Source organism: Corella eumyota, chromosome 2 (genome assembly GCF_963082875.1).
Source record: "Corella eumyota chromosome 2, kaCorEumy4.1, whole genome shotgun sequence".
Classification (NCBI taxonomy): Eukaryota; Metazoa; Chordata; class Ascidiacea; order Phlebobranchia; family Corellidae; genus Corella; species Corella eumyota.
The window spans coordinates 3663493-3685259 of NC_137491.1; the positions used below are offsets into that span (position 1 = coordinate 3663493).

Consider the following 21767-nt stretch of genomic DNA (forward strand, 5'->3'; position numbering starts at 1 on the left):
TAATAGCCCATGTAATTTACCATGTTATAACAAGATAATGTTTTTTAAAATGGTGGTTTTAACAAAACACGTTGATCAAATTTAATTAGCAATTATATTTTTGTGTCTTTATACTAGAATATATTTGATTTTAGTTTTTACAACAACCAAATAAAACTTTTATAACAAATCTTGTTCTAGTTAAATAAAAAATGCAAAAATTATTAATAACTTGTTTTAACCAGCTTGCATAAAGCTAAAAAAATAAAATTGAAACAGTTTTTTTATAAAAGTGTGTCTAAAAATTTGCTCTCAAAGTTTAACTTTAAAAAACTGGTTATTGATTTTTGTGTTTTATTAAAATTTCGGTTTTGAACGTAATTTTTAGCAATCTAACTCTTTATTGCTTTTTTTTAAATAAAATAGCTTGTTTGTAGCCAGTTGTTACATTACAAACTTGTTGGGCGTTGTTACATGCAAAGCAAGAAAGTTCCTTGTTCAAGTTTTCAGAACCCAAACACTTTTTTATTCTTTTAACGCTGTTTCAAAAGTAAAACAAATCAACATCGATTAAAAATGTTTTAAAGTGGTCTGACTTTAAGAAAACTTGATTGGAATGAAGTTAAAAAATTGAAATAAATTTTTTACTTCTCCTACTACTTGCTTAGTTTCTGTTAATATTTTAAGTCTTCAACGCTTATTTTGGATTTATAAAACAAAATTTAATAAAAAATTTGTTTTCTGCAAATGCAGAAGCACGAAATATGTTATTTCATAGACTAGAATAAGTCTTAACATAAACCTTTTATTTTATTTTTAGGTGGATGCTTTTCGTGACCATCTCACCAACAGAATTCTGCAAGGAGATAAACATTTGTCTTTTCAATTCGGATTTAGGTAAAACATTATTATTTTTACTTTTTACTTTTTAATAACAAGGTGTAAAAAATATACAAATTTTAGAAGACAGTTGATTCAACATGCTTCTAATGGAAGACTTTTCATTGAAGGTAAGATTTAGTGATTGTATAAAAATTTAAAAAAAAACTAGTAAAGGTTCTAATGAATTAGTGATTATATAAAATTTAAAAAAACATAGTAAAGGTCTTAAATGTCTTAAGTAACCTATGTAATAAAAAATATAGCAATCTGTTTGCTGAAAAATGTTTAAACGGGGTTTAAAAAAATGTTTAAAACGAATTTTAAAAGGATATATTTAAAGCTTTTTTTGAAATAAGAAACAATTAAAACAAATTTAGTTTAAACAGATTTAATTGAAGGCTTTAACGTCAAGTTGTTTGACATACAATAAGAATGATGGACTAAATATAATTTTTAACTTTTTTTAATTTCATTTTGTTTCACTAAAATTGGGTTTCACTAAATTCTGTTGTTTTTCTGTTAAAGATTTTCCGCTTGATTCAGTCTATTACATTGTTTTTGGTTTGTTTTAGTTTTTTTGTTTTTTTTATAAGTTGTACTTTGTTTAATGCGTGTATTTTCATTTGCCAAGGTGACGGAATTCAAGTTCAGGTTTACCTGAAGAGAGAGATCATCTTTCGAGGGGAGGTGTTGGAGGACTTTATTGAGGAAGCTGTGGAACAAATCCTGGATGATTTTAGTCGGGGGCTATACTTCATGGTAAATATTTTAATAACAGTTTAAAGTTTAAATAAGATCTGTAAACAACTTACGTAATGGTTAAGTACACAAAGTTAGTAAATAGTACAAATGCTGTTAACAAATTTTAGTTCAATTTCTAGTCATTTTCAAAAAAAAAATTTTAATTTAATTTGTATTAATACTACCTAAGTTTGTTTATTAATTTGTAAAAATACTATTGTTTGTAAAAATACTGCTAAAGCTTGTTTATTAAGACAAATCCAAGTATAACATTAGACAGCTAGACTTGTAAGATCCATGGCTAGTAAACGCATAGGCAAAGCGATTTTTTTAGGCTAAGCAGTATTTTTAAAAAAAAAACAACATTAAGTTACCAATACATATGTTTAAAAAGTGGGGCTTGTGTCATACAACTCGGTTTAACATTAACAACATATATCTTGATGTAAAACCAAGTTTTATAAGCCTAAGCCCCATTTTTTAAGACATATAATAATTGCTAATTCCATGCTATAACTTGTATGTTTTTATACCTTTAAACTTAATTTTTACAATATTTTGCTATGTGTTTAAAATGGCTTAATTTTTATTTTTTGATTAAACACTAAATTTTATTATTAATAAAGCATAAAATAACTATGACAGAATAATATATTATTTTTTTTAGGATTAAAAAAACAACTATATTTTGCGTAAGCCCTTAAAATTTTTAATTGTTTTAACTATGTTTGACTACTATTGTTAATTAAATTCTGTAAGCTGTAATTTTTTAATTAAATTCTGTAAGCTGTAAAACGACCATAAAAAGTGTCCATTTCAACCATTTCAACCCCCACTTTTTTAACGTGGTATGTTTTTAATATTATTTTTTTATGAGTGTTACTTTAACTTATTACTTATCTTGGTGTATCTAATTTTTTATCGTCTTAGTTTGTCTTAACTAGGTTGTTGTACAAAAAGTAAATAAAACTTCCTAATTATGTTTTTCTCTTTTTATATTTCGTTTAAATAATTTGTTTTGTTACGATTTTAAAATAACTTTTAACTCAATGGCTGCAAACCGAGTAAACTGTTTAAAAAACTGTTGTTAAAAACTTACAAAGAAAATATTTTTTGTACAAAAATGGGATTATACATCGTTTTTTACAGCCATTTTACAGAAAACAGCCTTTATCAATTGAGGACAAATTAAGTTGTTACGTCATTTGTTACAATATGTTAAACAAATGCAAATTATTTTAAATATAAAAGTTTACGGAATACATCTTAATTTATAACAGATATATTTTTATTTTTGATAGGCTTCTTTTTAAAGGTTTAGGCATAAAATGTTAAAAATATTTAAAATTTATTACTTTTTAGGAAGCAACAGAGAACAGAACGGAATTTACTTTTTTGCTGTTTTCTCTATTTGTTGTTCTATATTTTATGTTCTTAGTTCTATTTACTATCGTAATAATGTAACAGAGAAATTCCACATGGCTCTTTTTCTATTTAATCGTAAATATTGTAATTATTAACTGCCAAACTTTCAGGTTCCAGGTATTTTGTTAGCCATACCTACTTAGCAATAAGATTTTTATATTTGTTTCTAATCATAATTTGGTTTCTTGTGTCAAATTTGTTAAATTACTGCTATACAATTATTATTGTTGCTTAAATATTTAAAAGGTTATACATGAATAAATTAGATATTTACAAATTTATTCATAAAAACTGTTGGTGTATTTATAGGTGATATTTGAAAATGCTTAAAAATTTAAATAATATTGTTTTTATTAAATAAGGCAAAGTTTGTTTAAAAAGTTCATATTGTTGTTCTGCCTTTCAATATTAATTAAAATATTCTGTTGGTTGTATTTTAAAATAAAGTTTTAACTGTAGTAAAAAGTGTTCATTATTTTTCATTTGTTTGCTTAGGCTGTAAAATAATCCGTGTAAACGTAAAGTAAGGTTTTATGTTAAATAGTTCAATAGTCTTAGTTTGCTGTCTGTAAGTTTAAAGTGTAATTTAAACTTAGTCTGTCTATGAATACATTGTTTTAAATTGCTTCTATACATCTATTACAATAGAAATATTTTAGACATAAAAGGCTTGCTCATATTAAAATGTTAACCGCCAGTGGGCGCAGCTTTTAAATTACTGAGATATTGGGTTAGATCTGTGTGAATTATTTCAGTATAGAATGGAATTTAAAGATGAAAAATCGTTTGTATGTGAAGAAATCAGAAACACTTATAAGGATTTAAAAGCAACAGAAAAGCAACTGCGAGGATTATACGACCGGTCACAAACCGCAACTTTTCAACTTAAATCTTCTTTCGATGAAATCGTAAAGGCTGAAAATGAAACAAGTTTATTGCATGAAAGATATTACCATATGCTCGAGAGAGAAAAATATGATGAAACTCATAGACTACTTCATCAAAAAACAAAGTTTAATTGACATGAAAGATGTTTACATCACAGATTTCCAAAAACTGACACATGGAAACGCTAATTACATTACAAGTTCAATTTTTTTTTTTGAAAAAAGAGAAAAATATATCAGGTCAATATTAGACGATTCTGATAAATATTATGCAGCTTGTACAAGACTTCAAGCAGAACGAGATACCTTTAAACAATCGAAACATGAATTGGAAGGCCAAATTAAAGATTTACGACATTCTATAACAAATCTGTCGACTGACAAGGAAAATCTGATTCAAAACACAACTAACCTAAAAGAAGAATGTGATAAATATGTCAAGTGAAGTGAAAAACTTACAACCAGTACAGATAATTTAGAAGAAGAAAAAAACCCGGTTAACTGTAGTTATAAGGTTTAACGACTGACACCGCTAATCTAAGGCAAGATATAAGCGAATCACAGACAACTAATAAACAGCTTATGGAAGAGGTGAAAAATTGCAATGCTGAAGAAAAACGACTGGTTGCTATTATCAACCAACATAAAACAGGAACAAATTAAACTCAACAAAACAATTAATGACTAAAAGGTCCAAGCCAGAAAGCTTACTACGCAGAGAGATATTTACATTAGCAGGTATCGAGCTCTTTCTATTGAGGTCGAAGAAACTAAAAAACTGAATAAAAAGTCGAAGAACAAAGGGATTTGTTTAGAGAAGCTTTTAAACAAGTTAAAAAGGAAAAAGATCAAATTCTGCTAAGCTGCAAAAAAATAAAAAAGGACAAAGAAAAAAAGTTTAAAGAGCAATTTATGGATCTCCAAACTGAACGTGGAATAGTTGGTAAAGAGAAGGACAGAATTGTTTCCAGGGAATATCGAACTAGATCCAGAAACCAAGATTTATCAGAAGCTCACAAATATCTTGTGAACGAATTGGAAAAAGTGAGAATCGCATACAGAAAGTCGGAAGAAAGGGCAAAGAAGGATATTAAAATTAAACAAGACTTACGTGATGCGATAAAACGATTGCACCGCGAGATAGAGGAAGAGAGACGGAAATGGGTAAAAGTTACTCGTGATGTAAAATTCAAACCGATCCTGATTTAGCTTGTAAGAACCGAGATATTGCAATCCAGCATGCTCGTTTAAAGATGAACCTGTCTTTAACGGAACGAGATCGAGCTTTAAAGGAGAATGAGAAATTAAATGCTCAGTATAATAGGCTACAAGCAATCGTTGAAAAGCGAACAAAACATTACGACCGATGTCAGGCGGAACTGAAAACACAAACCGAAAAATATCATGGTTTAGAAAAATATGTTAAAACAATTGACCAACAAATCTTATACACTAAAAACAAAGTCAAAAAGAAACAAAATCAATTGGAAGTAACGCAACGAACAGTCAAGAGTGCTCGTGCAAGTGAAAGGATGTTTAAATCTCCTTCTGATTTTGAAGAAAAACCAGTTGTTAAAACAAAAAGCAAGCACGTTCAATCTGACAATGTTATCATTTTAAATGAACACCAAAAAAGTTGGATGAATAAAATTCAAGAATCCAGGAATTAAAAAACTTGATAACAAAACAAGAAAGCATAAACGAAAAAGCGCAAAAAACAGAAGCACAATTACGAAAATCCAACTTTTTTCTAAAAAAAAAACTCAGCTACCTAGAAGACTCAATGACGTCACAAAGAAGTTACGTCAGGTCCTCGCTCTATTCTGTGACACCCCCTCCAGCGGAAAACACATCGCGGTCAGGATTGTTGTCTCCATACGATAGTAGTTGGGAAAATAAGCAGAGGATTCAACAACTTTCAATTCGTTCAGGACACAAAACCCGATAAAAAATAAAACATATTACAAAAATTAAATAGAAAAACAAATTAGTAACTTAATATGTTAAAATAAAACAAGTCAAGAGTAAAAAAAAAAGATCTGTATAAAATATTTGCTTTTGAGCCCGACTGCTAAAGCACGTCACAATATCAAGATCTTCCAAAATCTATATTTGTGTCACATAAATTTTTTAGTTATTTTGTTAGTATGGTGTAACGATTATCGCATATGAGCCACTAGGTTGTAGGTTTACATTAAAGTCATACTATTGGCCCTTGGATTCAGTGTTTACGAATAGCTCAAACACGTCACACGAAGCCTGTCAGTTTAAAATAATATGGAAAAAGAGTCTTGCCAAATAAAAAAGTTTATGCCAAAAAAAGCTTTTAAACTTCAGCGTTGAGATTTTGCTCAAGCACTTTCTATTATGTATTTATAATAAAAAAAAATTCTGATGAGATTTTACACACATTAACGAAAATACTAAAATTAGAGTAATATTAAATAATTTGATATGTGGTTAAAACGAAAAAAGTTATGCTACAAGAACTCGTACAGAAATAACCAGTATGGTAAATTTGTCTAAGCTTGATCCTTTAGACTAAATCAATTGGCGGCGCGCCGAAATTTAAAGCACTAAATAAACAAATTTAAGTTAATTAACATATATATTTAAGCGTTGACAATCTTATAATGTAGTTGCAGGGTAAAAACATTTTTTTAAACTAACCTAACAATGCTTAACTGCGAAGCGGCAGCGTGGTGTAATGGAAAGAACACTTGCTACACCAACATGAGATCGTAGGTTTAATCACCACTGCTCTTATGCTGTAGCGTCCTTGAGTAAGCGATATAAACGGTATGAACTCCTCCTGCAAGAACAGTATTACAACAAAATAGCATAACAAATATATCAAATTAAGTTCATAAAAATGTAAAATTTATATAACTCATTTGTACCGATTTTGGAAATTTTTATATATGATGTTTAATAAGTTTTGTATATTTTTATTTTAGTCTTTATGTAGACATATTGACTGCCTATACTTTTACGTGTTCCTATGTTTAAGCATATGTAGTATATTGTGGATAAAGTCATATAACCTCACTTTATTTTTTAAATGTATATAGTTTTTTATGTTGATTTAAACTGCAGCAGTTTTTAATTTGCTACAAGCGCTGGCGTATTTTTATTCCTAAACGCATTATTTTACTTAGAATAATATAATTTAAATTCTCTAAAATTAAATTAAAACAATTTTTGGGGATTTGTATTATTATAAATGTCACGCTTGCTCAGTTTTTTACGTCATTTTTCACGCTTGCTTGCTCAGTTTTTTAAGACATTAGCAGTAAACACTTTTTTACCTATAATACAAAGCCTTCTAATTTGAAAAATATACTTTCCAAAATTATTGGGGAAATATCAATTTAAAAAAAAATGTAAATTTTGTTAGTCTAAAGGCAAAATAATGCGTTTACTTCCTTTATTAAAAAAGTAAATTTATTTCACAGCTTCACTTGAAGTATAACCGTTGGTAGGCAGTAGAGAGAAGTCCTTCCTATTCGCTTTCACCAAACAGTCCGGTAATGTGGTGAACCTTGTTACACGAGCTGAAACACGTGATAACTGTTTCGAAGTTTTTAAAGACTCGAAAAGTAGTAAAAATTATGAATATTGATGTACTGTTTATTGATTAAATGTAATTGCTATATATGATAATAAGTTAAAAACATAAAAATTCTTGTATGAATTTGTTTTTATTAAATTTACAAAAATCTATTTATCGGGGACAAAGTAAAAATAACTTTTTTGAGGCTTTGTGTGCAAACTTTGTTTAGACGTTCAATACGTCATAGGCAGTAAACACTTTTTTACGTATAATACAAAGCACTTCAATTTTAAAATATACTTCCCAAAATTATTGGGGTAATTTAAATTTAAAAAAATATTTAGAGGCAAAATAATGCTTTCACTGCCTTTATTAAAAAAGAAAATTTATTTTACAGCTTTGCTTAAAGTATAACCGTTGGTAGGCAGTAGAGAGAAGTCCTCCCTATTTGCTTTCAAACTGTTCAAAGACGCACTATTATTTTGGGTATTTACCGAACGGTGGTTCCCGGAAAGTTTTAAAAAATGAGGTGGAATAGTTTTATTTCTATTGCAAATATCTAAATAAGAACAAGAAACTAGTGAGCATATAAACGTACTTGTTGTAACAACATAGAAAATGTCAGGCTTCTTTAGAAGAACTATTACGTTGCTAACTGAACGGTACAAACTAAAACCTGCCCGCAATTGCACTGGAAAAGATTTAGAAGGCAATTCATATTACGAAATTCCTCCTCAGAATTATTTTTTTGGCTTAAAATATTTTTCTAAAAATCATAGATTTGTAGAACCCAAAACGGACATTGGGACAAGAAGCTCCTTTAAAGTTACTCCAGAATGGGATTCGTGGTTGAGAAAAAGAAGAAATGATCCTCCAACTCTCGAAGAACTTGAGAACAATGTCCAAAAAGCAAATTTAATTCAGCAAAGAGTTCAAATGTTGGAAGAGAAAAATGAAGAAGAAAAAATAAAACAAAAAACTCTTATCCAAAATAAAAATATTAAAAATGAGCAATCTGATGTAGAATCCTGGGAAACAAAGTCCTGATTAATTTTTTATCTAAATTCTATATGCCCTGTGAAAAAATTAATACTATTGATACTTATTTTCTAGTATGTCTCATGTCTTTAAATTATACATAAAAAGTATATATATGTATATATGTATGGAAAAACCATAGTGTTTTTTATTAGTTTATTTTTTGAGATTTTTTACATTCACCCATGATTTGATTTGACAGTTTTAAAGTATACGAAGATATGAATTTGTTTAATTTACCTTAATGCTTTTATGTATTCTCAGAAAAAAAAAAAAAAACTGTTCAAAGACGTAAAAAAAAAAAAAAAAAAAACTGTTCGAAGACGTCGCCATTGAGCCCAGCGTTTACGAATCGCTCAAAACACGTCATAACAACACACCCTTCCCCAATAAAAAATATAAAACATATCACCTTAAGGTGATATAAAAAAAAAACTGTTCGAACCCGTCATATCAGTCCACATATTAATAGAAATATAAAAACTTCTTTAAAGTAACATCAAAAATTTTTTTTTTGTATTTCTACCATTTGATTACAGCTTTATCCGCGGATAATTTTAAAAATAAGAAGAAGGAATAACTAGATTTTAAATTAAATGTACATATCATGAATTCGTGTTTTTGTTTTTTTCAATTATATATATATATTGTGTATATTTGTTATTTTTGAAATTTAGTTTCACTTTTTTTGCTTGTTTTTTTTCACCATTTAAAAGTGATTTGTATATTTATGAAACCAACAAACAATTTGGAAAATTTTCGTTGGGGGCAAAAGTTGGATGAATTAAAAAAAAAAAGTATATACTTTATGTAAACCCGTCATTGATTGTAAAGTTTATTGTTGAAAATGTTTAAATCACTGTTTAAATCAATATTTAACTTGCGTGTTAATATATCTAGTGTAAACACTACGTGCAATGGGTAGATGTGTAAAACCTAACACTAACCCTAGCTTTATTTTCGTTGTTTCTTGCTTAAACGCCCATGTAAAAAGGTAAAAAGGCTTAACGACACGAAATAAAAACTTGTTTGGACACGTATTTTGACAAAAGTTTAACTTTGTGGCGGATATAAAACATGTTGTTTTAGATTAAAATAAGTTTAAGAATAATTATACAATACTTAAACTTTCTTTTTATTCTCGGTTGTTGAACAAGTAATAAAATGTTTTTAATTTAAGTTTATTTATTCTGATTGTAAAACTACTTTTAAATATTCGGACGTCTTGTTTTTTAAAAGCGGGCTGCACAATATAATAATATTTTCAGTCCTCTATTTTTAACTCTTGGCTTGATGAGATCATTCGATATCGCTTGTGTTTACACAGGACGAAGAATGTATTGACTTTGCTTGTCGTTTAGAACAGAGAAACTACCTAGTTCTATATTTTTCGTTACATTACCGTATTTCCCCAACTAAGTAAATAGGGTAATGGATAATAACTCCAGGCTTAACTTTTTTTATTCATTTAAATACAATTTTATAATAATTAGCATATTTTAATTTTTTTAAGCACATACTGTCTAGAAAAATTTATGTTTAATAAAGTATTTCACTAAAAAATACTAAACACAAGTTTTTGGTTATAAAAGTTTCTATATATTATTTTTTTTATAATTTAGATTTCTTTTCACGCACACGATTGGTTATAGAATCTTTAATGTCTTAAAACACCAAGTATATTTGAGTAACTTGACGAACAGTCCGGTGGTGTGATGATAATAGCTCAGACACGCCCCTAAAACGTTCACGAATAAATCAGACACGCCCCCAAAGCGTTTACGGTTAGCTCAAAACACGTCCCAAACCTTATCGAAATTTGCAGTTCAAATATTGTAAATAGGGAAAGTTCCTATGCTCGCGAGTCACCTGACGCACAACTTCATCGTCGTAAGTTCATACGCTGGCAGACATAGAAAAATATTTTTTTTTGCCCTTTCTGAGCCGTTTGTTGTACTTTTTTAAAAATTTTTTTTGCTAAATATTTTTTTTAATAAAATATTTTTAATCAGGATAAATATTTTTTTACAAATATAATGTTTACAACTTGGTTACTATTTTGTTAGTTTTGTAGAATGGTGGCATAAAAGACGACATTTAAACTTAATTAAACAGACGTAGAAGAACAAAATCATTTATTATATTCGTTTAATAAAAGAAAGAATTCATGCACTGATTTTTGAAATAAGCGTGATTGTTTAATTTAAACAGAAGTAATGTTTTAAATCCTTCTTTGTCATTCTAAAGTTTTCAGCCCACTGACTATTGGTAAAACGTGAAATCACGTTTTCCCAAAAATCGGAAGATCTAACAAAAAATATAGCTAGGTTGTAAAACACTACAAAAATAATCAGCTGGTGACTGTTCAAAAATTTAAATAAAATTTTGGTTAAGTTTTTGTTAACCATATACCTAGACAGCGTCCATGGCCTTCCTATGCGCTTACAAAGTTTTCTTTAAGTTAGCATTCGTCGCTGTTGCCTAAACTTTATTCGCCGACATTTACATCGTTTTTGGTATTGAATAAATAACAAAATGCAGCTTACTACATACTGAGCCGTAATAATTACACTAAATTCTATCCTACTTTGATTTTCCATCTCTCGAGTATTCTTAAAAGCTTAATTAAACTTAAATTAAATGTTGTAAATTAAAAGCTGTCTTCTTTGTTGACAAAAGTTTGCGCCAAATTAAAAATATCGACGTTTTAACTACTTTTAAAGTTCCGCTTTGTTTATATCATGTAAACAGAACCAAAACTAAGACATGCGCGACAATTGCGGTGACGTCAAAAATACCGATATTAGTAGCGATATAAAAATTGTCCATGTAAACAGGGTGTTCAAAATTTTTATCTCGTGATGTCACAAGGGGCGACATTACGAAACTTATTAAGTTAACGATCTCGTTAGTTTTACGTCATTAGCGAGGGAAAACGTCACTTAGCGAAAAAATCGGTATCACGAAACAAAAAATGTCACTTTTAACGAACGAGAAAGCACAAAATTTAGCGAGTAGAATTTACCGTCTGTTAACTTAGCGAGGAGTATTTTGCCTTGATTATTGCCATGTGAAACATTGAAAATATTTTTGCGTTACATAAATACTAGCTAAATAAATGCTTAAAAATATCTTAATATTGGTATTTAAATTTATTAACTAATCTATCGGTCATAAGGGATTTAATTTATCTTTTGATAAACCTAATAAATGTAAAGGTTTTGGTGACCATGCCATAAAATAATTAAAATCTTCATGTAAACATTAATACTTTTGGCATTAAATCATTAAATTGATTCTGTCATTTTTTCCCGTCGCATTGTTGTAATATTAATTGTATATTGTATTCATTATTTACTTTTATCAATGCGCGAAAAACCAAAATAAAAAAAAATAAAAAGAAGTAAAACATGTATTTTAAAATAGTTTATATTAACAAGGTGCAAATGTATGTGTGGACTATAATATCAACAAATGGTTTCCTCTTTCAGCGTTGCTTTCTAGTACAATTTTTTTATAAGTTGTTAAAAACAAAATATTTTATTTGTTTAAGTGAAAACAAGTGTATAAACACCTATATTTTGTTTTGTCAAGTAATGCGTTCTTGAACATCATTCTTACCGTAAAATATAACAATCGTACGGGTTTTTACCGTCATTATGAAAACGACAGTATAAAAGAACCCCTGTGGATATGATGTAATATTTAGTTAAGAGCGAGATAGCTATATCTAAATTTTGACGAATCAGCGAGATCGTTAAATTTAACTTAACGAGTTTTGGAATTGCAATGCCACCAAAGGTATTGTACGGTGAACATACAGAATTGAACGATTTTTTTATTGTTTACTTCTAATCCTTTTTATTAATTACAAGCGATTTTTAAATAACTAAGTTTGGTAAAACTGCCCTTGGTTCTTAATAGATTTTCTTCTGCCAAAATAAACATTCAAAATATTCATATTTTAATGCCAAAACTAATAACCTAACATGTATTTTAAAGTTTGTGTGTAAATTCACATTGTGTGATAACCCAACGGGAACATGGGCACAGTTAATCGAAAAAGTAATTTTGTTAATATAATTTTGTACAAATATAGTAATGGCAACTATTTCGTTAGTTTCGTAGAATTATAAAGGCTGATGTTTATAGGTATGGAAAAACAACGGTTGAATTCAATAAAACAGCCATGAAAAACAAAAAAAAAAACAACAAAAAGTACAGTCGTTGGTGTAAAATAATGTTTTATGGATTTTAAATAGAAAAATCGCATGTTGAAATTTATGTGATTTATTGTAAGGTTCTTCAAACATCTATTCGTTTTCATTCGTCGTTAATTATTAACGTTAAAAATTTTTTTCTTAGCCAGAATGTAACTAAGTCAATAGCTTTAGCATAGGTACACACAAGAAAAAGCGAACGAAGAAATTGCACATAAATGCAAACAAAAACAGGGTAACAAAAAAAACCTGAGAGATTGATGATTTGAGTTTGTTAGTAACAGTGATCAGTTATTATTTCTTATTTCTATTTTATAATATTAGCTTCTAAATTAGAAAAAATAAAAAAGTTAATGAAATTAATTTATTTAATAACTAAAAAATTTATTTAAAAAATACCTGAAAACCTTTCAAGAATGTTTTACAAAATTGTTAAATCAAAGAAGAAAAGAATATTTTACAGGTAATCGTAAATTAAGATAAACTTTTTAATTATTGTTAATAATGAATGACAATAGGGTATTTAAAATAAACAGTATATAACAAAAAACAAAGAATATAAAAATGTTTATTTAAATAACACAAAATCAAGTAAAATAATTCATAGGTATAAAATTTTTATAAAAATCTGAAGTTTAATGGTATAATTAAAATTGTGAATATTTTTACCGAGTGCTCAAAGTTAAACTTTTACAAAGATAAAGTGAAATGCTTAAGGTGTGTTGAACAAATCAACGGGGCACCAAGCACCAAGCGGCACCAAGCACCAACACCAAGCACCAAGCACCAAGCAAGCACCAAGGCACCAAGCGGCACCAAGGGGCGTTTAGCAATAGAGGGGGGGGATATTATGACTCTTTAGCGGCACCAAGGGGCGTTTAGTAATAGAGGGGGGATATTATGACTCTTTAGCGGCACCAAGGGGCGTTTAGTAATATATTAAAATAATAAAAGTTGCTACTTTTTATCATTTTTAATAAAACAAAAGGCCTAAAAAATTTCATGAAGTTTTTGTTAAATAAATTGCAAGTGATAAATTGCAAAGTGATGAGTCGTGAATCAATTCAATCTAATGATGTTATCTTGGGGTTATTTGGCCAAGACGAACAGGTTACTTAATTAATTTAACTATTAATTTTATAAAATAGCATATTTAAATGCAAATATTAACTAACTATTAATTTTATAATATATCTTATTCGAGTTAAATAAGAAATGCATTTTTAACGACATAAAAAACTTACTAATTTAATTAGCTTGACCATAATGCTATATAATATGATTTAAACTGTTTTTAATAATGCATATTTAAAACGCAACTTCGCGTAAAAGAACTTTTTCAGGTTTTAAAGTTAAAAATATTGATAAATATTTGCCACCTAGTTTTTTGTATTATATCACTACTTTGTTTTAAACATACTTTTCTAGCAATAAATCACTTTGTTTTGTGTAAATGAAATATCTTAGTTTATGTTTTTTACAACTGTAACCAAATTTTAACCGGCAGCGTGATGTAGTGGTAAGAACACTCGCTACACCACCATGAGGTCGTGGGTTCAATCCCCACTGCTGTTATGCTGTAGCGTTCTTGAGTAAGGCGCCATAAATGGTATAAACTCCTGCTGAGCCAGCACTTATTCAGCAGCATAATTCTCGGGCAATTATAATCTATATAATATCCCAAACTGCCACAAGCAGCTCGAGACTGGGTCGGAGTAACTGATGTTACTCTATGTTTAAGTCGCACATTCGACCTTCCCACGTCAAGGATAAAGATATATATTTTTTGTAATACCGAATTCATAAAATTAAGCAATGTGTTTTGTACATATGCATAAAAAAAAGCGCGGAAACTTTGACCATGTAAAATAGATGTTAGTTATGGTTGTCGTCCACAAATCAGAATTAGTTGTAACATAACATGTAAACACATTGTTTTAATTTTAGTGGGAGGAGTTTCGTGACTATTTTAGAAGGGGAATTCTTCAAAGGGAAAAAAATTTTTCCATTCAGTTCTTCATTCGTATAAGCAGGTACAAAATTGTTACTTTTTTGCATTGTTAATAATATAGGGCTCAAAAACTTGTTTTTAAAATTGTAATTTTTAGGGGACAGTTGACCAGCAACGCTTTTAACCACATTCCACCAATTGAAGGTAAGATTCGCTGTCGATAGTTAGGTTAACTGCTAAAAACTTAGTGTTTAGTTAACTAAGTCAGGTGTTTAATTTTCGGTGACCTTTAGGATATATAAAAAAGGGTAATAACGATTTTAGTTTATAACAAAATATGCATATCTATTAAAAGTATATTTTTTTAATTTTAATTTTATACTTAACATGCAATATATTAAATTAAATTTTAATTTTTTTAATTTTAATAACAATCGAATTAAGAAAAAATCATGTTTCTATATTTGGGTTTAACTGTTTTTCACTACTCTATAGGTAATAGTATCCTAGTTCGAGTTTACTTAAAAAGAGAAATAATTTATCGGGGTGAAGTTACAGAAGACTTTGCCGAGGGAGGTGTAAATCAAATCCTTGATGATATAAAACATGGATTATATTTTTTGGTAATTATTTTGGCAACACATTAAACATGTTTAAAAATTAGTTTATGATTTATTTAATGGCAAAATTATTGATTAATTGCAACCTAAACTTAAGACATATACAGATTGGTAACTCTATGTCAAGACTAATATATCAGATATAACTGTACTTAATTTTGCAAAACGTATTGCTTACAACGTAATGTGTAGACTTATAAGTTTTTTAAATAATGCATAAAATACAGGTATGACAGAATAAAAAAAATTGTTTATATATAGGAATGAAGCCAACGTCTATATAGGAATGAAGCCAATAAAAAGCCTTATATTTGTATATATTTCTAAGAGCCTAAAAAGCCATATATTTGTATTTTGCTTAAAAAAAAATTATAAATAACAACAATTTAGCTTAAATTATGGCTTTGTTTGGGTATATATATTCTACTTTAGCTTGATTGTACAAAACGTCTCTTAAAATTTTCCTTTTTTAAAATTTATATTAATAATCACCCTACAATCCATATTAATGTAATATATGCAACTAATTATTAATTATAAGACTGCCATACTTTAATTGTTACTTTTCTTGTTTTTATTAAGTGTTAAGTCTATTTTTTGTTTCGTTCAAAACAATATATTAATTGTTATTTTTGTTTATACAGTTGAGTTAGTGAATTTGTTTTTGTGCAATATGTTTGTATTTTGCTGTTAATTTATTGTTAATCTTTTCACCATTAAACGTACATAGCAAAAAGGGGCACTTTAAATTACAACAGAGCTTCATTGTACTGAGAAAATTATAACTTAGTTGTTTGTTAGTTTAGAACATGCTATTTAGTAAATATATAAATGAAGCGTTAGAAACTAATAAAAAGAAACAACTAGAGTAGAAACTAATGAAACAGAAGTTAATAAAATGGAATTAAGCACATTTTTTACATTGAAAAATTAATTAAACTGTTCGCTTTCAAAAACTATATCTATAGTTTTAGTTACCGGCAGCGCGGTTTAGTGATAAGGATACTTGCTACACCACTCATGAGGTCGTGGGTTCAATCCCCACTGGTATCATGCTGTAGCGCTCTTGAGTAAGGCACTATAAACGGTATGAACTCCTGCTTAGCCAGCACTTAATCAGCAGCATAATTACTGGGCAATTATAATTAATAATATCCCAAACTACCACAGGCAACTCGAAACTGGGTCGGAATAACCGATGTTACTCTATGTTTAAGTCGCGCATTCGACTTTCCCACATCCAGGATAAAGATATATACGAAAAGAAATTTTATAAAATCGTTAGTGGGCGCCTTAAAGTTATATTCATTAACCCGTTAGTGGGCGCCATGGGGTAAATGGTAAACATTAATCGGTCTAGCTTAACACTTGTCATCTATTTATTTTGAATTTATTAAATAAATACTGATTTAAAATCGAATCAAAATCAAAATTATTGTATTAAAATTAGTATAGTTACTTTTTAACATTTTAACAACGATAAACAATTAGGGATTTTTTTCAACAATTAGGGCTGTCAATTCATAAGAACCTGAGTTTACTTACTACTTTTTTAAGCATGAATTTTTAAAAACAATCGACAAGTTATGCGACAATACAATATGTTTATTGTATTCAAATGTCAAAAACAACTTGAGACTGGATCGAGGTAATACAAGTATTCCTATGTTTAAGCTGCAGAGTCGTGTTTTCACATTGTGAGTCCTAAAGCAAAAAATAATGCTATAATAGTATTTATTTAAGCGTTGCATACAAAACTTCTTTTGCAACAATGCAAGTTACTTATTAACAACAAACAACATGCGCCCCACCGTACCAATGTTATAACTACTACCAACAACTTAACGATATTAAATTATTCTGTAGAAATAGATATCAAAGTAGGTTACATTGTTTATCATGAAGCTTTTAATTTGTATTTTTCTGGTTATTTTGGCTTTGGTTTCAGGTTATGAAAGAACTGTGATTTTACCGAATAACTTAGATCATAAAGGTAATATACAATTTTGTTTTGTCATTAATTATATAACTAAAATACTTATTAAAACTTAAGTGCCAGTAGATAGAAATATATTAATGTTTTAGGCGCTTATTTTAATGAAATAATCGATGTTAAAATATTTTTTTTATTATAGAGTTGGCTTACTACAAAACATGGACTAAAGAATTTAATGTGACTGCCCACCCCGAGCATAAGAGAACCCAAAAAATGAACAATTTTGCTCACAACTTGAAGCGAATTCAAACTCACAACCAACTAACCTGGCAAAGTAAGTTTTAGTTAAAAAAGAGTAATTTGTAATTAAACTAACAGCGTTGCAAGTTAATAAAATACACTAGGTATTATCATAACACAAGGATTAGAGTAAGATTTTTATTGCTTTTACAGTTCGGGTTATAAAAGTTAACTTGGCCAAGGTTCTAATGCCTGGTTTTCTTTTCACTGCTGTGAGCTTTTTTTGCATTGCATTAATATGATAAGTTTTACGTATTTAATTAAATAGTATGCTACTAAAAAGTGTTTAAGCTACCTGTAAACTCTAAAATCGAGGTCAAATAGTGTGGTTTTGGCGCGGTTCGAACCAGGAACCTTCAGGCTCGCGACATTACCAAAAAAATCTTTTAAAGAATAAAATTAATAAATAGCATCAAACATAAAACGCTAGACATAATACAAACCCTATCGCTTGAACTTTTTTAATCTTAATTTTTTTAAATTTTAGTGGGACTTAACAAATTTTCCGAGATGTCATTCGAAGAGTTTTCACGAACCTACCTTATGGTGGCGCAAAACTGCAGCGCAACACGTGGCAATCACGTGATGTCGGGTAATCAAGATCCACCGGAGCACAAAGATTGGAGAAGAGATGGAAAGTTTGTAACCAAAGTTAAGAACCAAGTAAGAACTAAAAAACCCGATTACTTTTTACTTGATAAGGATAAAAAATATTTATATTATATTCATTTTATTTTCTTGTACTGAAGTTACAATAAATACTTGTTTTCAATTTTAATCTATACTGGGTTGTGCTATAGTGTTGTTTACCTCAAAAAATGCAAATAACTGTTTAAAATGCATACAATTTTATATGGAAAAGTCTCTTTATTAAATATAGTCAAACATGTGGTAAAGTTATTATAAAACACAGGGTAAATGTGGAAGTTGTTGGACGTTCTCCACCACTGGATGCTTGGAATCAACAACTGCTATCCACAAAGCTGGACATCCTCTTACTTCACTTTCTGAACAACAACTTCTTGATTGTGCACAAAACTTTAACAACAAGGGCTGCGGAGGGTAAAAATTTAAACTTTAAAAATTACTTTTTTTTATATTTTTATTCTTGATGTGGGAAGATTGCCTTCACGACCTAAACATAGAGTAACATCGGTTTTCCTGACTTAGTCTCAAGTTGTCTTTGGCGGTTTAAGATATTATTGATTATAATTCTTGTTGAAATGATTTCAATCTTGTGTTTAAACTTAAAATCACGTAAACACTCCGCATTGTTATATAGTAGTTAGAACACTTTATAACACCATTTATGGTTCTAAGTTGGAAATTTAGTGTGTTCGTGTTGTAGCGCTCTTAGGTAGGCGGTAGCCATGTACTTATTTTAGCCAAACCCAAATCCCAACCAGCAGGCTAACAGGTTGTGTTTGGCAATGTTATAAGGTTAATTACATGCCAACGTAAGACTAATAGTTCAGTTACTGTATAACAAACTGTTATAACTTTTATTCTCAGTCTAAGTGTTTTTGATATTAAAAATTTTTTAATAAATTATTATTTTTTTAAATATAAAGTTGTTTTGTTCGTTAACTTAGAAATATTAAAATGTTGAACTGAACATCGATAATACTTACAGTTTTATGTTCTCGTTAAAAAGGTAGATATATTGACTTACTGCACAGTTCTGCATTTTACAACATTTTTATTGTTTATATAGGGGCCTGCCTAGTCAAGCCTTTGAATATATCAAATATAATCCTGGGTTAATGACCGAAGCAGGTTATCCATATCTAGGAAAGGTAAAGCCTCGTCACTATTATAAAAATCGTCTTAACGTTTTCTTTTTTACACTTATTTGTTCTTCGACTATATGATCTGAACATAGAGTAACATAAGTTAACCCAACCCAGTCTTGAGTTGTCTTTAGCAGTTTGGGATATCATAAATTATAATTACCTGATAAATAAACTGCTGATTAAGTGCTGGCTTAGCAACAGGAGTTTATACCGTTTATATCGCCTTACTTAAGAGCGCTTCAGCATGAGAGCAATAGGGGTCAAACCCAGAAAGGGGTCAAACCCAGAACCATGTAGTGAAAACAAATGGCACCACTCTGTCGGTAAATAAAAATGTTGAATTTTTATTTAGGGTATTGTTTAAATGCGCAACAATAAAATATAATAATATACTATATATTTTTTAATTTTTTTTAATTTTTCTAGAAAGGAGTTTGTAAATTTGATGAATCAAAGGCAGCAGCTTTCGTTAAACAAGTTGTCAATATTACTATGGTAACTACATTGACTATTTACAAATTAAATGCGTAAAAAACTTACATAGATTTTACTTAAGACTGCTCAACAAAATATAATGTTAAAACAAGTGTGTAAGTTATTTCATTAAAGCATGTTGAAATATATCATTTAGGCTTAAAAACCTATTTTCTACATTTTTTTTATATATCTTTATCCTCAATGTGGAAAGGCCGAATGCGCGACCTAAACATAGAGTACCATAAGCTACTCCGACCCAGTCTCGAGTTACCTGTGGCAATTTGGAATATTATATAGATTATAATTGCCCGATAATTATGCTGCTGATTAAGTCTTGGCTAGCAAGAGTTTATATCGTTTATAGCGCCTTACATAAGGGCGCTACAGCACGAGAGCAGTGGAGATTGAACCCACGACCTCGTGGTGGTGTAGTTAGTGTTTTTACAACTAGACTACGCTGCCAGTAAACATACATTAAATTACAATATATATTATTTCTACTTTTTTTAAAATTGTTTAAAAGTTAACATTTTATAGGATGCTGAACATGAAATTGTTGATGCTGTGGCGTTTAAGAACCCAGTCAGTATTGCTTTTCAAGTTACAGAAGATTTTCAACATTACAAATCCGGGGTTTATTCAAGGTTCGTAATTTCTGCAACTTAAACTTATCAAGACCAATAAAAGTAATAGGGCATTATAGAGTCACAACTTATGTAACTTTGTGCGCCAAAACAATTTTAAAAGTAACTCTTTCAAATACTAATTTTTATACCTTGTTGTAATCACTACAATTTAATTAAATTATCATTTCATGTAAAAGCGTTGTGTCATTATAATTTACTGTTTTTTACGATTTTAACCGAGCAGTTACCATGATTAAGGGGGTAATATAGTCGCACCACAACAATATAACTTACTTTTTCAAAAGTATTTATATTTTTATCTTGTTGTGTGAATTACTATTTAGCCAAACAAAAAAGACACAGTCATTTTTTTGCAATTTTTATTGATTTGGAAGGTTATTATTAAAAACACGTTAATCGTAACAGGGTCGCAACACATTAAATATTTCGCACTACAACTTTTATGGTTTTTTAATACCACAAGTCGAGCAAAGACTGTAACTTGATGTTCTATCATCAATAATATTTTATCATTTTTGTTTTAAATTAGCCCAAAATGTGGGACATCCCCCAACCAAGTCAATCATGCCGTTTTAGTGGTTGGTTATGGGACTGACGAGAATGGGATGAAATATTGGATCGTTAAAAACTCGTGGGGGGCAGATTGGGGAATGGAAGGGTAACATTTGTTAATTTTTGTAATCGTATTTTTAATTTAAGTAAAAACTAGTGGGGTTAAATAGAAGTAGTGTAGTAAATTAAACCTTGAATTTGTTTTTATATTTATGAGTATCGTTAAAATTAAAAAGGGAGTATAAATTTTAAAATAAGTTGTTTTTTTGTTTGGAATAAAAATTTTAAAGTTTTGTAATAATGGCCGCATGATGTCTCTATTTATAGTAAAATTTATAAAACATAATTGGCACATTCTAATCTTAACTTACTGTCACCAAAGCATGAATGATTTTGCACCGTTTTTTTATTTACCCATATTTAGATTTTAAATAGCTGGCAAATAAATTTGATTTTACTCTTAATTTTTAGGTACTTTATGATCGAAAGGGGAGTTAATATGTGCGGGTTAGCAACATGTGCTTCTTATCCAGTAGTTGAATAAAATCCATCGGTTTAAATATAAAACATTTAAAAATTAATCAATATTTTTTTATGATTATTCTGTACATTTTTCATTCCTTTTATGATTTTTATCTTTAGTGTTTTTTGAGTACGGGTCATGTGCAATATTGTAAATAGATTCTTATGCATTTATATAAAAAAATTTTAACAATTAATTTAAAGCTAATAAATATAGTAATAATATGTAACTACTTTTGAACTG

At 28.9% G+C, this 21767-nt stretch overlaps 1 protein-coding gene across 1 annotated transcript; it reads left to right on the forward strand.

Moving 5' to 3' along the window:
- Positions 1–8085: 8085 nt before the first annotated feature.
- On the forward strand, positions 8086–21545 carry LOC145741402 (pro-cathepsin H-like). The gene is made up of 12 exons (XM_082558991.1): positions 8086–8129; positions 8247–8405; positions 14834–14880; positions 17245–17289; positions 17432–17566; positions 18020–18195; positions 18446–18594; positions 19247–19328; positions 19752–19820; positions 20340–20446; positions 20979–21107; positions 21473–21545. Exons 1-12 carry the CDS (start codon positions 8086–8088, stop codon positions 21543–21545), a joined length of 1215 nt encoding a protein of 404 aa, XP_082415117.1.
- The last annotated feature ends 222 nt before the right edge of the window (positions 21546–21767 follow it).

Coding starts and splice junctions, on each gene's coding strand:
- LOC145741402 (XM_082558991.1), top strand. CDS start 8,086: ATGTCAGGCTTCTTTAGAAGAACTATTACGTTGCTAACTGAACG. Junction 8,406..14,833: donor ATTCAGCAAAGAGTTCAAAT/GTTGGAAGAGAA, acceptor TGTAATTTTTAG/GGGACAGTTGACCAGCAACG. Junction 17,290..17,431: donor GAATAACTTAGATCATAAAG/GTAATATACAAT, acceptor TTTTTATTATAG/AGTTGGCTTACTACAAAACA.